Source organism: Typopeltis vanoorti, chromosome 17 (genome assembly GCF_054136105.1).
Source record: "Typopeltis vanoorti isolate ZY-2024b chromosome 17, IOZ_Tvanoo_1.0, whole genome shotgun sequence".
Taxonomy (NCBI): Eukaryota; Metazoa; Arthropoda; class Arachnida; order Uropygi; family Thelyphonidae; genus Typopeltis; species Typopeltis vanoorti.
The window spans coordinates 76,590,188-76,611,188 of NC_143565.1; the positions used below are offsets into that span (position 1 = coordinate 76,590,188).

General features: G+C 37.1%; 1 protein-coding gene across 5 annotated transcripts in view; it reads left to right on the forward strand.

Moving 5' to 3' along the window:
- phtf (putative homeodomain transcription factor) overlaps positions 1-21,001 on the forward strand; it is a 291,193-nt gene that overhangs the window by 167,483 nt on the left and 102,709 nt on the right. For all 5 annotated transcript variants that reach the window (XM_090407495.1, XM_090407494.1, XM_090407497.1 and 2 more), the window contains one exon: positions 13,199-13,295. In XM_090407495.1, the coding sequence (XP_090263621.1) occupies positions 13,199-13,295 (97 nt within the window). The remainder of the gene's footprint in view (positions 1-13,198; positions 13,296-21,001) is intronic.

Below are 21,001 nucleotides of genomic sequence, written 5' to 3' on the forward strand. Positions count from 1 at the left end.
CTTGTGGTTTTCACTATGTCCTCACAAAACCATGTACTTCCACAGATGCCATGGGGAAAATTACCAGACTGACTGGAATACTTTTCCAGTTTTGCAAAATTTAATGCTGACGCAGTCAACCAAACACCTGTCAGTGAAGCAGTGCTCTTTGTTACAGGATGTATTTTCCAGCCAGAAGAACTGTAATTCCAAAAACATCATCTCAGTTTCCCTCTGTGTTCAAAGCTAAGACAGAGCCTGAGATATATTTTGGAGATACCTTGCCATATCAAATCTCATAGCTTTTAAACATGCTTGGGCCAGAGCACATTATGTTAGATACCAGAATCAAAAACAAACAATCATGGATTGAGTTTACATCATCTATCAGTTATATAATCAAGCTTCTGTAGCTCAGTCGGTATAGATGAAGCCCTTTGATCGGAAAGACCTGGGTTCATTTCCCATCAGTGACATGAGGAAGTATCTGGTTTGTTTCAACGAAAGGTGAGTTAGCTGGTCTCATACAGAGGTGGGGTTTTTTTTCACCCCCCAGAACAGGCAAACTGGCCTGTGAACACATGCATCTACAGACATAGGACACACCAGGAGGCATATGGCTAACCACCTTATCCTCAAGTTACAGTTGCAAAGTCCAAGAATACTTGGAAAGTCATGGGCGGTTGTTAGGACCACTGATAGGATAGGATCTGTTATATAATCTGTGCAAAAATTATATGGGATGAGGTCTGGAAAATGAAGGGTAGATATAAAACATGCATGCTATTTGTCTACTCTGGAACATAATGGGTTGTAATTGCTGAACCCAATACAATTGTAGACACTTTAGGGAAAACTTTGTTAGAATCATAGCAACAGGTTCTTATTTTCCTGAATTTCTGATATTGAAAAAATAAGAAAAACAGTCACTGAACTTTTTTTGCAAATGGCTAAAGCCACACAATCAACCATTTGTTAAGGAGGAACTAAATAAATAGGCACTTTTTTTCTCTCATTCCATTGCAGTGGGACATGATGACATCGATTATGAGATCATAATGTCATCTTCAGGTCTATCTTCAGTGGATCTTCTTCTCTTACTGTACTATACTTACCAAGTAGGAGTTTCCATTGTCACAGTATTAATCATGAAATCAGAAATAGATCGAACAGAAGCAACCAATTACTGACTTGCTTTGACCATCTGTGTTTGGAAGATATTGCAGAAAATTTTAAATGCCAGACTTCTCTGGTATTTCGAAGCAGTGAGCTTTTCACCAACACACTATGGCTTTCATAGATTTTTTTTCATTTCTTTCATATGAGCACATACAATTTACAAACAACATGAGCTCATACAATCAATTTACCATTGAAATTGAAAATTAAAACTTACTTTCTTTCCTCGATACACTTATCACACATCTTCCCTTAGGCAGCCCTGTCCTTTACTGTCTACCATAAGCCTACATGTACCAGCTAATATATACATGCTGATTCTTACCACCAGCCTTCACAAAAGCTTGGAGTTATTAACGCTCTCAAAAACAGAGCTATAATAATTTGCTCTAATGAACAAGCTCTTAAACATGAATTACAAATTATGAACAACACATTCATAACCAATGGCTATAGCAAGAATACCATCAATAAAATTCTTCATAAAACTTCACCAAAAATGCAAATAATATAGATTATAGTAAAACCATAGCTATCCCAAAGGGTTATCAGATAAAATAAATAGAATCCTAGCACTATTGCAATCTTAACACTACTGTTAAACACCACCTATAAAATTAAAAAACATATTCAACTCTTCCAAGGATTTTCTCCCTCCCTTGGCCCACCCTGGGGTATATGGAATCCATTGCACCTATAACTTACCTTATGTTGGTGAAACTGGATGCATAATTCCGATCCATAAAAAAGAACATCAATGACACATTAAATATAATAATATTGGTAAAGCAGGCCTCTTGGATCATGCTCTTAACACCCGACACCAAATTGACTGGAAAGATACCTGTTCCTTGCATTATACAAAAACCTGGTATGAATGCAAATTCAAGGAAGCCTGTGATATTTTGATCAACCATCTTAATCTAAACAATAATGGTGGCATGAAAATCTCAAGAATTTGGATTGCACACACTCAGTCCACATAAATTCTTTCCAGTTCTCCTTCAAGCCCTTGCATAAGACTTGAAACAATAATTTCAGCCCTTATTGGCCACTATCTATACTGTTTTGTTCTAATTTATCTGTGAGTAATTATGTGAGGCCACATTGCTCTGCAGCTTAATATTAATATCTGTCTTAATGATTTATAACAAATAACAGGACTCTAGCATTGATGTAGTAATGTTTTTTTTCTTCCTCCAGAAGTCAGGTCCATTAGTGTTAAAGGTTGGCCAAATTAGTGTGACTTTAGCATGCTATGTAGATTATAACATAGCTTGTTTCTTTGTATATGTGTGTGTGTGTGTGTGTGTACTCTAGAAGATGATCTTGATATGAAGGTTAAAATGTCGAGTGATTGTTTTGGTCTTACAAACTTTGGTTTTACATTAAATTTTACCATAACACTGTAGTTGTTTCCATATTTTTTTAATAATGAATTTCATAGATGTTGTTCCATATTGGACGATTTGATCCATTTAGAAACATCTGTAAGAGATGCATTCCTGAAATTAGAACATCTTTTTTTTAACACAGAAAAGCATATATATGACATAGCCTGGAGATATGGCATATTAAAAGACCTCCATAATCTGGGGGGGGGAAAGCATCTTTCTGTTTTTATTAAAATCTTTCTCTTTTGCTGAATCTTCCAAGTCCAAGTTGGAAACATATTATTCTGGTCACATCACCAAGAAAAGGTTGTTCCTCAAGGTTCTGTCTTAAGTCTGACACTTTTTACTGTCAGAGTAAACTCAGTGACTGAACAACTTCCCTCCACAGTAGGTAATGTTGATGACATCACCCTTTACTGCCATTCTTGTAATATGAGGGTCATTGAAAGACAACTTCAACAAGCAATCGATCATGTCTCTTCATGAGCTCTTAGTGATGGCTTCAAGTTTTTAGTAGAAAAAAAAGTATCTGTGTTACATTTATGCAAAAAAAAAAAAAAAAAAAAAAAACATCCTCCTTCATACTAACCCAGTTAAGAATGTGACAGACTGTTATCTCAGTAGCAGCAGAAACTAAGTTATTTAATTTTTGACAGAAAGCATATCCTTCACACACTCTCCTCTACAGAATGGGAGGGGGATCATTTTTCCTTGCTTTGCCTTTATTGTGCACTTGCTTGGGTTCTAAGCTGGTGGTTCTGCACGGGAGAATATCTTCTGTTGATTGGATCCTATCCATCATCAGAGTATATGAATTGCTATTGATGCATTTTGCACATTGCCCATTCAGTGTCCTTATCGAAGCAATTGAACCTGCCCTGTTTCTTCAACAGAGTCCATTCTCTTAATTATTCCATAAAAATAAAGCGACTTCCTAAACATCCTATTTAGACTAGTATTCATCCCCTATGTCAAGAAGTCCAATACTATCTGCATCACACTGCCATTTGATATGTAAGTGAAAAAGATTATGCACACTTGAATGTTGGTAGCATTACCTGCATCATACAACATTCCTCCATGGCAGGTTTGCACTCTCTTGTGCCAACTCAGAAAGTCTCATACTCCATCACCCTACAGTTGTGTAATAGGTATAAAACAAAGCATTCTGATTCCTTATCTGCTTATACTAAGGGTTTGAGATTTAGAACCTGTGGTGGTTGTACTGCTCTGCTTCCTAAGTTGCATTATGTCCCACTTGAATGCTATAATTATACAGCTGAGCTGCCTACCATTCAGCTTGCACTTGTACACATAAAAGAAAACTTCTACTAAAAATGTATAATTTATACAGATTTGAGTTCTTGTTGCTGTATTGTATAAAGTGAAGATCTTTAATGTTCGACTGTGCTGGGTTCCCACGTATATTGGAATTTAAGGAAATAAGACTGCAAATGCCATGCTATGTTAGCTCACAATTTTTCCGTGTACAGTTTGTCAGTCCCATATACAGTCTATAAACAGTTAATACAAGAGCTAATTAATCAATGTCAGTCATTGTGGCAAGAATCAGTGACAAATAAATTACCTGATATTGTCTGCATTAAGCATTGGCAGTCTAGTCAATGAAGAAACAGAAGAGTGGAATTTTTTTCTAAGTTTTTTTCTGCATTGGCCATAGTCATTTGACACATACTTGTTAAGGACTGATGATCCCCTTTATGTGCAAACAATGTATCACTTGTCTTACTTCACTGAAGAAAGGAATGGCGTTTTTACTAATCCTTACTTACTTACTTATCCTCTTTGTTCCCCCATGGCACATAAGGCTAAGTTTTAATCCTGTTGAGCCATATATGCTCAGTTAGACCTTTTCAGACTCTGAGAAATTGCTTAAACTTTTTAAATTTTTCATAGAATTAATTTATACAAGCACATAGGATCATACGAGGTCTGACACAGAAAAACTGAGACTGTGCCTATATCACTTTTTATTTAACAAATTGAGAAAATCAACTATGATCTCCTTCAAATTAATTCCCTTCTGAGTTGACACACAGCTGCAAATAATGCTACCAATGTTCAAAGCATTTCTGCAGATCATTTTCTGAAAGGCTGTTGAGGATCTCTGTCATTTTTGTTTCACATCTTCTACTGACAAAAAATGGGTTCCTTCGAGTACCAATTTGATATTTGGGAATAGGTAGGTAGAAGTCACAAGGAGCCAGGTCTGGTGAATAGGGTGGGTGCTCAAGCATAGTGATGTTGTGATTAGCTAAAAACTGCTTCACAGACAAAGCATCATGGGCTGGCGCATTGTCTTGGTTCAAAATCTAACCATTTCTCCCCAATTCTGGTCGTTTCCTTCTCATGCATTTGTGCAATTACATCAAGACTGAAAAGAAATACTGCTGATTTACTGTCTGGCCGCTGGGAACCCACTCTGCCATTACAATACCCTGGATATCGAAGAAAACAATCAACATGGCCTTGAACTTCGAATGACTCGTGTGCATTTTTCAGTCTTGGAGATGTTGCTGGCTTCCACTGCATTGATTGTTGCTTTCGTTAAAATGTATCGAATACTTTCCCTGTCCAAATCAATTTTCTCAGTTACAGCTCGAACACCCAACCTTCTGTCTTTTCGAATCACATCTCATACTTTTTTAATGTTGTCATTAGTAATTGCTGTGCATGGGTGGCCTGGGCAATCATCATCTTTCACACTTTCTCTGCCTTCTGAAAATCGTTTGTGCCATTCAAAAACGCATACATAAGACATGCACTCTTTGCCATAAGCCTCAGTCAATAATCTAAAAGTTCCCATCGCGGATTTCTTCAGATTCACAAGAAACTTGATGTTAACTCACTGTTCACTCTTGCACTCAAACATTTTCTTACCGAGGGTAAGAAAACGTCTATATTTGAGCAGGTGTCCACTTGTACTGAGTAAAGCGATGGAGTCGAGCCTTGTCTCATGATGACAGGTTAGAACAGGTGTTCCCAACCCTATGCCCGCGGGCACCATGGCGCCCGTCAACCAATTTGTGTGTGCCTGCCGCTGTTCAACCATGTGCCGTATAGTTTGAAATAATCATGTGCACATCACGCAATAATTCACGGCATGCTATATGATGCATGTGTTAATGACACATGACAAGTATTAAACGCATACAATGTAAAGTAGATGCGCATTCGAAGTTGTTCATTATCTGTTGCTAGTTATATGTGCATCATTTTAACTGTGTCTTGTACTTAAATTTTTGAAATATTTCGATTTTTAATCCCAAAATGAGTGAATCATTTTATATCATTAAAATCATTTTAATGATCACACTAACTCACATATATATATATTTTAATTTTTATATAATGTTAACTTTTAAGTAATAAAACATTTGATTATAATGTAAACTTTGTATGTATTCATTTAACAAAAGAATTCAAAAAATTTGCTTGAAAAAATAGATGGTGCCCGTCGCCCTACCGGTATTTTAGAATGTGCTCTAGGAAACAAAAAGGTGGGAACCCCTGGGTTAGAACATGCTCTATAACCATCTCTTTGTCTCTCCCCCTTTCACTCTCTGTTGCCAAGCTACAGGGTTAGTCTTGTTTTTTTGTGTTGGACCTCATAAATATTATTTATGTGTAGATATGACATTGCTCAGTTTTGCAGAATTTGTTTTTTGTACATAGCTAAATTAGTATATAACTTATAATATTTTATTACCTTGTGTGCTGCTATAACCTTTGGAATGATACAGTATGACCTTTGCTGTCAATGTACGAATAAACCACAAATCATCTGCCCAATCTCCAGTTAACAAAACGATGTTGCTGTGCCTTTGCTCATCGAGTTATTCCTTCAAGACTATCCTAGATATAGTTCCTAATTACTTTTTCCATTACTTTGTCTGTCTTGTGACACTAAAAAGAATCGCTGGTTTTTAATTTCTAATAGAAAAGCTTAGGTGTTAAACGTTATTCAAGCTTATTTTAATGGTATTAACAACACCAAACAAACTATTTTATAGAAAAGATGTTTATTAACTGGCTTATATTTTGCTGGATTTCAAACCAGCATCTTCAGAGCACAAAGCAGCATGTTATAGTTTATAGGTGACAAAGAGTAAGTGAAACAATTCAACATTTTGACAGATAAAAGATCCAGAGTCCTAATTTCTTGCCCTTTAATGTTAGAATAAAGGGGAAAAAAAAGTAATAGTATTACAGCTATGTAGGAGTTGATCTTAAGATGACAGTCTCCCAAATTTTTGGCAAATTAATGCAGCCATACTTATTCAGGTTAGCAAAATTCTGCATAATCATGGCTGACTCTAAAAGTAACCTTTCTGACCTGTAATTACTTATAATAGAAAAGCTTAGGTGTTAAACATTAAACTAAATAGTCTGCACGGTTAGCCTAGTGGCTATGCACTTTGCAACCATATGCCTGGGGAAGGAGTGTCCTAGGTTCGATTCCCATCGACGACGTGAGGAGCTTAAGGATCTTCCTCAGCCATAGCCAAATTAGCCGGTCTTGGGCGTGGACAGCAGGGTTTTTTCCCAGTTTATCTGGGATTTTTCATCCTGCAAACAGGCAAACTGGCCCTGTGAACACACATGGATACAGTCAGGAATACTTAAGACAATCCCTCTAGCCATGGGTCTGAATTGTCAGCTATGCCGGTCCCGAGCCCAGATAAAAATAGGGGGGATTGAGGTGGTGCCGTATCTCCCTGTAAAAGGGGCTCACAGCCGTTGAATCACCATACGAAATGAATGAATGACTTCTAAATAGCACATTGGTTTTCTTCCATCTAATCCTGTGTGAAGGGAGTATCCAAAGCATGGTCTGCCCATAGTAGGCACAAGGAACTTCATATGCTATAGGATGGAGTTTATCCTTAGGAGAGGGGGGGGGGGATCAGAGTTGTTAATTTAATATGCAGTTTTGATTATAGTGTGAAGGCCATGTTTTATTATTACTTTGGCTATCTTTTCTGATGTACTCTAACATTGGATGATCAGGACCCCTGACGAGCAGCATGATTTTGATGCACACAACAATGCTACTTGACACACTGCACACACCACTTGTGAGTAGTTGTGCTGTAATCACTGGAAAACTCTGCGCCCACAGCCCAGACTTAGCACCTTCAGACTTCCATTTGTTTAGCCCCTCAAGAAACACTTTTCATCAGGAAGGCATTTCACTAGGAATGAGAAAGTTCATCGGGTGGTGCGATGTTGGTTACTAGGTGTTGGCATGAACTTCTTCAGTACTTGTATTGATAAACCTGATCTATCGTTGGGACAAGTGCATCAATAAATTTGGAAACTGGCGAAGTAGTGCATCTTCACTTATTTCTTGGTCTATAGTTTCAACTTCCTATTATTAAATATCCTTGAGAAAAAAAAATATATATGTTACCTTACTTTTCAGAAACCCCTCATACATCATCTTTATCAACTGTTGTTCTCTCCACTTTTGCATCTTATGCAAACAACTGAATATCCCCCCCCCCATCCATAAATGGGGGGGGGGATATTAAGATGATATAGTTAGTGGGATAGAATGTGTAGGTTATAGTGTGTTTAGGAGGGACAGAGAGAATAAAATGGGGGGAGGGGTGTTATTGATGATAGCTGATGAACTGCAACCAAGGAAAATTGAAATTGTATTGCAGGATAGTGAAAGGAGCTCATTTGAGGCTATTTGGTGTGAGATTGAGACTGGCAGAATAAAATATACAGTTGGGTGCTGCTATAGACCAGGTGATGGAATAGATGGTGGAGATAGTATGCATAAACAAATTGATGAAATGAGTGGAAGGAGGGTAATTATTATGGGGGATTTTAATTATGGGAACATTGATTGGAAGGAGGAGAGGACACATGTGAGGAAGGAAATGGATTTTATTCAATTATTAAGGGATAACTATCTGAGACAGCATGTAATTGAAAATACTAGGGGTGTGAGAGTGCTTGACCTGGTAATAGCATCTCACAATTTGACTGTAATGAATATGACCATGGTGCCACCTATTGGTGAGAGTGATCATAAGGTCTTGACCTGGGAGGTGGCTAAAGGTGTGGAATTTTTGATTAAGACAGGGTATATGTGGAATTACCGTGCTGGCAAGTATGACAAGCTTAGGAGATTGCTTGGATCAGTACCATGGCATGTACAGCTGCAAGGGCTGGACATCGATAGAGCATGGGAAGTGGTCAAGGAGCATTTACAGGAGGTTATGGCTGATTGTATAGGGTCCGAATAGTAAAACAAGTAGGGGTTAAATGGATGAATAACACCATAATGCTTGAGCTGCAAAAAAAGAAACAGCTGTGGAGGGAATTTAAAGAAAGGGGTGACCTGCAGGCACATGAACGGTATAAAGTGCAGTCCAGAAGGGTAACAAGTCTGGTAAAAACAGCAAAAGCCGATTATGAAAGGAAACTAGCTATGCAAGCAAAAGAGAATCCCAAACAGTTCTTTCAATATGCTGCAAACAAGAAAAAAACTGTACATGGCAAAATGATTTTAAGGAATGACGATGGTAAGGAGGTCACTGAACCAGTCGATATAGTGGAGTTATTGAGCACGCACTTTGCAAAAGTATATCATCCAGGTGGAGACATTGAAAAAATGAAGGAGCCATTAGTTTATACAGGAATTGTGATGAATGAAGTGGAGGTGAATAGTCTATTTCAGAACCTTAATGTGAATACATCTGTGGGATTGGATGGTATACCGGCACGGGTCTTGCGTGAAGCGGCTAAGGAATTATCAGAGCCCTTGACCATGTTGTTTAATCTGAGTCTAAGGTCTGGTTTAGTCCCGAAGGCGTGGAAAGAGGGGAAAATAGTTTCACTGCATAAAGGAGGATCCAAGACTATGGTTGCAAATTACCAACCGATCATCATATCAGGAGTTGTTGTCAAGGTCTTGGAGAAAGTAGTCAAGAGAAAAATACAGGAATGGATTGATGAAAATGAGATACTGTACAGGGGACAACATGGCTTTGTAAAGGGTAAATCATGCCTGAGTAACTTGCTCAAGTTTTATAACAAGGTGACGGCTGAACTGGATAAGGGAAATGGGTTTACAGTGATACTGCTGGACCTGGCAAAGGCGTTTGACAGGATACCACATGGAATTCTAATTCGTAAACTACAACATATGGGAATGGATATAAGGTTGGTGAGATGGATAGGTGGGTGGTTGATGGAGAGATATCAAAGAGTGGTTTATTCAGGAGTGGAGTCCAAAAGACGGCCTGTGACTAGTGGTGTGCCGCAGGGTTCTGTTCTTGGACCACTGCTGTTTAATCTGTTCATTAATGATATAGGGAAAGATCTAAGTGGAACAGTTCATTTGTTCGCTGATGATGCAAAGTTGGGGAGGGTGATAGTGAATGCAGAAGATGTCAAAGTCTTGCAGGATGACTTAGATAGATTGGAACTATACTCCAAGAGATTGATGAGGCCAGGGACTTGGGAGTGTTGGTGGATAGGCAGATGAAGTTTAGGGGGCACATTGCGAAAGTAGCTAAATCAGCTCATCAACTCACTTGGTTGTTGAAAAATACCTTAACGAGCAGAGACAAGTAAGTTATTGTACCTCTGTACCGAGCTTTAATAAGACCTCATCTTGACTACTGTGCCCAGATTTGGTCACCTCGGTTCCTTCTTGAGGTGGAGAGCATCCAGAGGCAAGTGACTAAGATGATAGCAGGTCTATGGAATGAACCATATGAGAACAGGTTGAAGATTTGTGGGTTGCAGAAACTGGTTGATAGGCGGAAAAGGGGAGATATGATTGAGACATTCAAATTGCTAAAAGGATTCTATAAGATTAATTCAGAGGATATTTTTGAGATCAGGACTGGTGGTGGGAGAACTAGGGGACACCTATGGAAGCTGGGCAAGAGTGTGGTTAGCAGTGGTGTTAGAGCTGGGTTCTTTACTTTTAGAGTGGTAAATGAATGGAATAAGCTGCCTGAGTCTGTTGTGGGTGCTATGACAGTGAGCGAGTTCAAGGCAAGGTATGATAGATACTGTGAGAATGTCATATAGTTGTGTGGACATGATGTTTAGGGCCTACCTCGATGAGTCTAAGTACTCCCTGGAGTAGCCCGAAAATAATAATAATAATAATAATATACAAATTAAAGAGCAGTGGCCCTAATCTGCACCTTACGTGTGCAGCTGGAAAAAAAATACCACACATCCTGGAGGCATTCCACTGGTTGCTCTCATTCTCCTAGGTTACTCTCCACCATATACTTTTCTCTGGTATCTGTCTGGTATTCTGTCATTATGCCTTTGCAAAGTCTAGCAGTATCATAGTGTAGCCATTTCCTTTATCCAATTCTGCTGTCACTTAATTATAAAATGTGAATAAATTACTAAGGCAGGACCTACCTTTTAAAAAGCTATGTTGTTCACTATAGAGTATCATATCCCTACCCATTCACTGTTGGATTTTACCCTCGCCAGGTGGTCCTATTATATATTTTTCTGGAAGCTTCAACTCTCTGAAGATCAGTCACTCCAGACGCACTATCCATCCATCTCATTGACAGTCTACCCCTTCCTCTCTTTCCAGGAACTTTATCTTCTATTACTGTTGTGAGAAGTCCTCCTATCCTTTCAACATGCCCAAAGTATTTCAACTTTCTTCTTTCATTATCCTTAAGGAGCCTTAAAGTTCTACTGATCCTTCTAGCACCTATTGGTATATGATATCCTCAACAGCCTTCTGTAACACCATATCTCAAAAGCAGCTATCCTTTTCCTGCCAGATTTCTTTAGGTTCCAAGTCTCACATCCATAAGTTGCTTTTGGAAAAACAGCTACATCCAGAATCCCTAACTTTGTTGATGTTGAGATAGATCAATCTTTCGAGAGCCATTCCTAATCTTTTTCTGGTGTGTTCTGAAATAGCAATTCTTCACATTAATAATGGATTGTAGGTACTCAAACTTGCTGACTTCCTCAATTCTTTCTCCGTTAAATAGCTTCCCTATCTGTATTTCTTTTGAGAACCATAATCCTTGTCTTATTAGAATTGAGCTGAAGACCTCTGTTCTTACTGATCTCTTTAACTTTGTCAAGAATTTGTCCTAGTTCTTTCTTGTCATTTCAGAGGAGTCCTGTATCTTCAGCATACCTCAGATTACTGATCAGTCTACCACCTATCCTAATTCCTGTCTTAAGCTCATTCAATGCTACATACATGATGTCCTTGGCATAGATACTAAAATTATATCTATGAAATGACCTTCTCCATTCCATCTGGTTTCTGTAATTCCCAAGATTTCAATTTTATACCTCTTCATCTCTTTACAGACAATATGAAGAGTACCCATCTGTAGACCCCGTACATTCCATGTGCCTATGTAAACTTCTCCTCTAAGATTAATTCCATATCTTCTGTATTCCTTACTCAATATCACTGATTTGAGTTGGAGACTGTGATATACTTCTCAAACAGGACTCTCTGCCTACGCCCTGAATGTGGCTCTGATTATTCTGCCCAACAACCGATTCAGCATGACATATTATAAGGCATAACTGTATCAGCATTTTGGAATGAAGTCGCTGCAAGAAAAAAAACAAAAAAAGTGGTAGGGTTGCATAGGCCCTTTTTACATATCTGGGAGATTTTGGTCCCAATTTATCCCATGTTGGCCAAGTGGGTTGGGACTTCAGTTACTTGGTGAGGCAAATACTTAGGAGAGAAGGCAGACTCCCATTGCATTAGATGAAAATAAATAGCAAAATAGGAATGATTCACCCCTAGTCCTCGAATATTCTTATAGCAAGAAGAAAAAAAAGAAAGAAGGGTAGGGACCAGTATACAGATAATATAACAGATGTATATTACATGAAGTATGCCATAGTCCAGGATTAGGTACCTGAGGTTTGCCACTCCCTTACTCACTAAAGTGAACAAAATACAACCATGGCACCCATTAATTGCTCTCCATTTGTCATTTCTTATAAACAGAATACAAATGCACAACACTATCTCTTCTGTTTCCACCTCCTTTCCCATTCCATGTATCTGGTTATTTCAACCTCCTGACCCATGCTCCTTAAGAGCAGGGTTTCATATGTTATGCAGATTACTGTAATGAACAATTGCAGTTCAAAATCCTTTCCATAACCATAGGATATTAAAAATAATATCTCTGATTATTTAAATAATTATCAAATAATTAACTCTGAGCATACAAACAACAGTGGTGAAAGTCATATGCTTCTTGGAGTTTATTTTCCTCTGGGTACTCTTTTTTTTTTTCCAAAACATGAAATGACCTCAAACACTCTTGTAGAAGCATTGTTTATTTGATTATGAAATAAAAATTAAATTTGTAGAGTTGGCACTGTTGTCATCCTAAATGCACTTATGTCACCATATTTATCATGGAAGGTTGATAAAACAGTTGATAATAAAAATCATCTTCAATTATATATTTTTGAGTACTGTTACTTTAGTTTTCATCGTTTATATATTTGAGTGGATTTCTTCTTGTAATTTTAACTACTATTTTACTATTTAAAGAATTTATGAAATTAACTTACATTTTTTTCCCATATTTATGTTATTCTAATTTAAAATGCTTTTCTTTCTTCAGGGTTAAACTGTCAGTAGTAATTGTTGTACTTGGAAGATTTGTTTTGAGTGCAGGTTATTTCTTCTTACTGTCTGTTGCTGAAAACACTTTTAAAATGGTAAGATATGTTTTCCCATTAAATATGAATATCAAGTTAACCTTATTGTATTCTTCTGTTATTACTGTTAATTCTTATATTATAATCTTATTATTTTATTCCTGCTTATATTATTATTATTATTATTATTATCTTACTCTGATTCAAACTATTGAATTTCAACATTCTTCAGTTGGCATTCATATGTATACATTTTTAAGGTCAGCTTTTGCATGCATGAACACACACACACACAAAAAAAAAAATGGGAATGTTGAATTGACAACTAATTTCAAATGTAATGTAATATTAATATTATTTTTGCTTCCATTTAAAAGATGACCAGTTGTATACTACTTGAGCTGCTGAATATTTAGTTTGTATATTAAGGATGAATGATTTCAGGAAGATTGTCTAGTTCAGCATTCTTCAACCTTTTTACACCTGCAGACCAATGAAAATAGGAGAAATATTTTGTGGACCAGCTGATGGCTAAGACAGAAACATAAACCAATGTATATAGTATTTTATTTATTAAATCCAGTGTTATAAAATTACAATTTTTAGCTAATGTTTCTGAGAGACAGAGCGCTGCAATAACATCCATTCGATTTCTCTGTTTGGTTTTTTTCTTACTGGCATGGCTGAAAAAGTCTTTTCACACAAATAGGAAGTCGAAAAAACGCCCAACAATTTGATAGCTTTATAACTCAGATGGATATTCTTTTTCAAGTGATATCCAAAATTGAGACAATGATTGCATTTTATGTCTGGACACCAGAGTGACATCAGAAGACAACTCGATCAGCTTTTCTTTATCACGAGGATAAAATGCACATGATTTTATATCTTCCAAGAAGGGGTTATTAATGCAGAGGTTACCTTTACGAGGATCCTCATTTTCAGGAAAATAATTATTAAAGTTTTCAGCTAACGCCCTTAAATGTTGACTTATTATGTTGATTATGACTTTCTTGTTGACATCAGCAGCAATCAAAAATTCTCCCAAAAGTGGAAACATTTCTATATCTTCCTCTTGTATGTGACTATCGCAAAGAACGAGCTTCTTTTTGAATGCATCCATTTTATTTCTCAGTGTAAAAATATTTGTACAAGACCCCTGAAGAGAAATATTAAGTTCGTTAAGAAGGCTAAATATGTCCACCATATATGCAAGCTTATCCATCCATTCCTCATTCAACAAAGGCTCTACTAGGTCAGATTTTCACTCTTGCAGAAACTGCTTTACTTCTTCCCTCAGTTCGAAAAGGCATGCACGAACCCTTCCTCTCGATAACCACCTCATTTCTGCATGGAGAAGGAGATGTTGGTGGTGTGAGTCCATACTCTTACACAGTGTCGTGAACAGCCTGGAGCTCATAGCTCGACTAGAAATTTCATTAATGATCTTCACCACATCATTCATCACAGTGTTTAGTTCAGTAGAAAGCTTCTTTGCAGCTAGGTGCTCCCGGTGGATCATACAGTGAGTGGACAAAACTTCTGGGTGCACGACTTCCTTTATTTTCGCAACTACTCCTGAGCGACGTCCAGTCATGCTTGCAGCATCGTCCATACACTCTCCGATGCATTTGCTCCATCTAAGCCCTGCACTTGAAAATACCCATCAAGAGCATTAAATATCTCTGAACTAGTGGTCCGTCCAGGTAAGTCAAGGCAACAAAGAAGTTCTTCCGTTAAGTCTTCATCTTCACTATACCTCACGAAGCAAAGTAGGATAGCATGGATACTCAACGTCAGTTGATTCATTAAGTTGAATCACGAAACATCTCTATTTCTTTATCCCCTCTACAACTTGCTTTTCAATATCGGTCGCCATATCAATAATTCTCCTCTGAATGGTCTGATATAACCTCCAGTTTTTTAGTGGCTTGAGGACCCAAAATTTCTCGTACGACATCTAAGATGCAAGGCTTTACTAACTCCTCACCAATAGTAAACATTTTTTTTCGTTTTAATTATTCAAAGAGCAACAAAATAAAATGCTCGAAGTAGCGACTTGTCACTAGTTGTCATCTTTTTCATTTCACTTTTCTGACTTTTAATCTGGTCCGTAATCTTTGAAAATAGTCTAGTGGCTTATCAATAAAATCTCTATGCTTCAAATGCAAATGACGAGCAAGTTTGGAAGGTTTCATAGCATCTTTTGACAGAATTTTGGAACATACTACACACATACAAAGGCCGTGGTGATAGTTCACTGCCAGGGGCTACAATGAAACCAAGCTTTAAATAGTCCTTGTTGAAATGCCTAACAAAGTTTCCTTTTCTTTTTTTGGTTTTGTATTGCACATTCCGAAGTATCAACATATTTCTTTTTCTTTGTTTCTTCTAAACTTTTAATTAATTTTATTAGAATGCTGTTTCTGATCTTCCCCTCTGTCTGTATGAAATTTGTGGCAGAGTGAAGGAGTAAAGTATGATACATTACTTAGCTAATTATCCATGAAGATTCCCAACCCAGCCCAAACATATTGGAGCTTGTCCAACAACACTTACTTTCTCTGCCTTATTTCATGTGGCAATTCTGTATTCCTTTGTCCTGCCTGTGGGTGAATGAAACTGGAGACAAGGAATCAAAATGTGCTTTCTAGTTATAATAAATACTACTACTATACAGGATGCTGTGCATCGTGTTCTGTGATCTTTTAGAGAATACACAAAACATTAGAATCACTATATCAGTGATACTTAACCTTTTTTTAATGCAGGATGACTCATGGGTTGAGCTATACTGTGTGATTTTATTCTGTGAATTCCAATTTCATTTTGGTTTCAGTGCACAATTCATAGCTTGTATCTGTTTTAATAAATTACTTGGGTTTATTAACAACAGTAGTTTAAAAACTTCAATTATTTTAATCCTTTACTTTGCTTAGAGTAACTGAGGAATTTTCAAGATAAAGATAAGTCAGTTGAATAGAACACAGAATTCAAGCAATTGTTCAAATATTTTAAGAATAATAGCACTTTTGAAGCTGTCTTTTCAGAGTAAAAAAAAAAGTCTCCAACTAACTGTGTTTAGGGTTTTGAGCACATTAATTTACTTCGTCCATATTGATTCATAATTATATAATTTGGTTTTCTCTTTAAAAAAAAAAAAATAATAAAATAAATAAATTATTAAACCCAGACCCTAATACTAAACCTGATGCAGGGCAAACCTGTTGAGCATTGCTGCCGTAAAAGCATATCTTCTCTAGTTTCAGGAAATGTCATCTAGGACTCCAGGTGGTAGATATCTTTCATCATTTCATCACTCATCACCCAATGAAATAAACAACCTTGTTTATTAAAGACCTGAAGTGGCTTCAGCCATGTTTGGTCACTAGAGGAAGGGTTCCGGTTTCTGTCCCCCCCCCCCCCATTCAAGGGTACAGCAGTAAAATGGCTCCGCAGGCTGGCTGCTGGTTATTACTCAGGACTGAACCATTTAATAATGAATCTGGAGGCTTCCTGATCAGCTAGCATCAAATCCTGCAGCCACATATTTTGCCAGTTCATGACTGGAGGGAGACCAAATACTGTGGTTGCAGGGTGAAATTGTTGAGACCACATATCGACAGGAGACCAAGTTCCCTCCTGTCACCTCTCATTACATGCTCCACTTCTTCTTTACCTCTTCTTACCAAATTCAATGGACAAAAAATAAAAAAATATACAATCGTAAAAAACATCAAAAATCCAAAAAAAAAATCGCAAAAAATGATAGAAATCCAACCAAAAAATCATAAAAAACAACACAGAAAAAAAGAAAGTTTCCGCATCCACTTCACCAACATCTGTGGCCTAAACAGCAATATAAACAATGTGCACCATCACCTACAGTCTTATAAACCAGAATTACTATTCCTACTTTCAACCTCAATTGCCCAAATGACACATTACACATCTCTTTTCACCACAAGGGTGACACTTGTGCATTCATCAGACCCAACATACCATGCCAGAGACTTCAATTACTCGAATCCACCCCCCGGCCACTGTTTGATCTGCTTTAACTCAAAATTTTTCTACGAAATCAACCTGGTCTTTTCATATGCTTGCTCTCTCTCTCTCTCTATCGCTCTCCAAACTGTCAACCACTCTGACTATCATCGTCAAATTCCTGCCATGTACCCTCAAGGGGCGTACAGGATATGATAGTACTACAAGAAAAATTTACATCATTACTAACTTCCTATCTACAATTTTCGTCCAGATCAGTCTATTACTTGTCATGACTCCAATTTATCAGATCTTATATTTCTGTCGTCTAAGGCACTTTGTACCATATCAATCCACCTATATCTTGGTCTTCCTCTGGGTCGTTTTCCTGCCAACCTGGCAGAGAACACTTGTTTTGCTAATCTTTCCTTGCCCATTCTGTTTAGGTGACCATACCACCTGAGATTAGCTCTGCTAACACATTCCTGGATGCTGACAATGTCAAGGTCTTTCCTAATATCCTTGTTTTTAATATGATATTGCCATTGATGCCATCTGTTCACGACTCTAATCTTTCTTAGGATTCTCATATCTGTGGTCTCTAGTCTTTGGTCAAGTGTTTTACTTCTGACCCAGCTCTCAGATCCATAAGTTAAAACTGGTTTGAACACTGTCTTGTATACAGCTAACTTAGTGTTCTGACTAATTTCTCTCTTATTCCATATGAATTTATTCAATTGACTTCCTACTATACCAGCTTTATTAATTCTGTTGTCTATTTCCATATTTAATTTACCATCTTCACTAAACATTGTGCCTAAGTAGGTGAAATGTTTTACTTGTTCTACAGGTTCTCCATTCGCAATGCAGTTGACATTTTCAACGATTCTGCCTATTTTCATTGTCTTTGTCTTTTTATTGCTGGCCATACCATATCTATTACAACAGTTATTCAATTTAGTCAGGGAATCTTGCAGACTTGTACCGGATTTATTTAGAAGTATAACATCATCTGCATAAAGCAGAGAGCTGACATCAGCATCTGCAATTTTGATACCAGATTTAATACCACTTTCCTTCATAATGTGATCCATATAGATAATGAATAACAGAGGGGATAATATACATCCTTATCTCACACCAGATTTAACATTAAACGACCTTCCTGTACTTCCTTCAATTCTAACTGCTGACTTACAACTCAAATAAAGACTAAGTATTGCTTGATATAATGATCCACTAACGCCATACAACTGTAGCGTTTTGAATAGCTTCTCTCTTGGCACCTTATCATATGCCTTTTCCAGATCTACAAAACTCAAATAGAGATCTTTGTTATATTCCCATGATTTCTCCACTATTTGTCGTAAAATGAAGATCTGATCATGACAACCTCTATTTGGCCTGAATCCAGTTTGTTCTTCACCAAGCTTTTCTTCTACAATTCTTCTCAACTGTTTCTCAAGTATACTTGCATATATCTTACCAGGAACATTCAGTAATGGAAATACCTCTGTAATTATCACATTCAGTTTTATTTCCCTTTTTATATACGGGTACTATTAGAGCTCTCCTCCAAGCATCGGGAATTCGTCCCTCTGTTCAGGCCTTCTGAACTATGCAGTGCAGCCACTGCAAGACTTTTATAACACCATACTTCAGCATTTCTGGTCGAATATCATCTACTCCTGCTGCCTTTCCACATTTTAAGCCTTTGATGGCTTTTCTACTTCAAGTATGGATATGTATTCCTATGCCTATTGAGTGTGTTTTACGACTGTGTTATCACTACTTGTTTCATTTAGCAATTTCTCGAAGTAATTACTCCATACTTGAAGGATATCTTTTTCTCCCATTTTCATGTCACCGTTATCATCTCTAACTCCTTTTACAGTACTCTTTCCTCCATTTCTAAGCTTCTTCAACAACCTCCAAAATCTTTCCCACCTTCTTTATATTTATTTTCTATATTCTTGCCAAAGTCCTCCCGTGACTTTTGTTTAGCTAGTTTTACTCAGTGTTTAGCTTTCTTACATATGTCTCTGTATTCTCTAAGAGCACAAGCCAACTTATTTGCCAGGAAATTTTAATATGCTTTCTTCTTTTCCTTCACTGCCTTTTTAACTTCCTGTGTCCACCATGGAGTTCTGATTTTTCGATCCTTGCAGACAACCTCACCACATGCTTCTCTGGCCAAATCAATCAGGTTTTATTCAAGAATTACCACTTAATCTCTAAAGTTTGAGTCCTGTTCTCAAACTCTTCCATTTTTTCTTCGATAATCTTTGTGTATTTTAGTCTACAGTTCACATCTGAGAGCTGCTCAACTTTTATTCGCTTTAAAACTTTCTTACATGTTTAAGTTAAGGAATATTATATCCCATATTGTTTCTTAGCCGAATAAGAAACTCAAAGAGTTTCATGCTGAATATAGAAACTATATAAAGTTCGGTGATTCCAAGCATAAGCAAATACCTGGATAGTGCAGCAAATGATCCATTAAATTAGTGCAAGCTGAGGCAACTGATAGAAAGGGTGGAGCAAGCTCCGATCACTATTCTTGGTATTTACCCATAATGTGAACTTAGCTCCTAGGAGCTGTATTATTGTTCAACATTATGAGAGACGGTCACTACACAGACCAGTTTCGACCTTTTTGAGGTCTCATCAGTGAGTAGGTAGACCTAGTTAATACCAAGTTTCTAGCGAACAGAACTTACATCCCTTTTATGAGAATTGCTAAGAAGGTGTCCTAATGAATTACTAATTATATGAAGAGCCAAAGGCTTCAATTCGGTGACATGAGCTTATTTAAGTTAAGGGATATTATATCCCATTTTCTTATTTGGCTAAGAAACAATATGGGATATAATATCCCCTATTGTTTTTAATTAGTAATTTCTTACATGTTATTCTTTTCAATATGAAATTCAATTTTATCCTGCTCAAGACTAAATAGTGTTCATTTCCAATTTCAAATCCTCTGTGCACTCTGGTGTCCTGCACAAGGGAGAAAACATCACTATCAACAATAACATTGTCAATGAGACTCTTCTTATTTCTTGCCTCTTCTCTCCATGTGAATTTGTGCACATTTTTATGTTGGAACATGGTGTTAGTAATAACCAGTCCATATCCTGAGCAGAAATCCAACAGATATTTGCCATTATTATTAGCTTTGCTCTTTTCTCCAAATTTTCCTAATATATTTTTGTATGTCTTACCATCATTTCTACTCTGTAATTTAGATCCTCAACAAGGACTAACTTTTCCTTTTTCATTGTGTCAGATGCTTTTTCTAAAGCCTCAAAAAATTCCTTCACTTCTACCTTAGTAGAACCTTCTGTGGGACCATAGGCACAAATAAGTTTCATTGTCCACTTCCCCATTCTAATATTTGCCCACATCACTCTACTTGAGACTGCCTGCCATTCAAGAAGATTAGCCTCGTATTTAGATTTAGTGTTGAATACAATGGCTACTCCTTCTTTTCCTTGATTGTTATTGCCTGAATATAATATTTTATATTTATTGCTCATAAAGATCTCACCAGTTTTTCTTTTTGGTTTCATTCACCCCTATTATGTCAATCTGGTACTTATCTAATTTCTCAACTAGCCCCATTTCTTTGCCATTCAGGCTTCTTATGTTGATAGTACCAATCTCTGGTGATGTTGAGTTGGGGTGTGCTTTCAGATTTGTTCCAGTAGCTGAGTTTTCGCTGTTCACCCTGGTTCCCTGGTGGGGAACCAGCGTGAAAACAACGGGGGCCTTTTTTA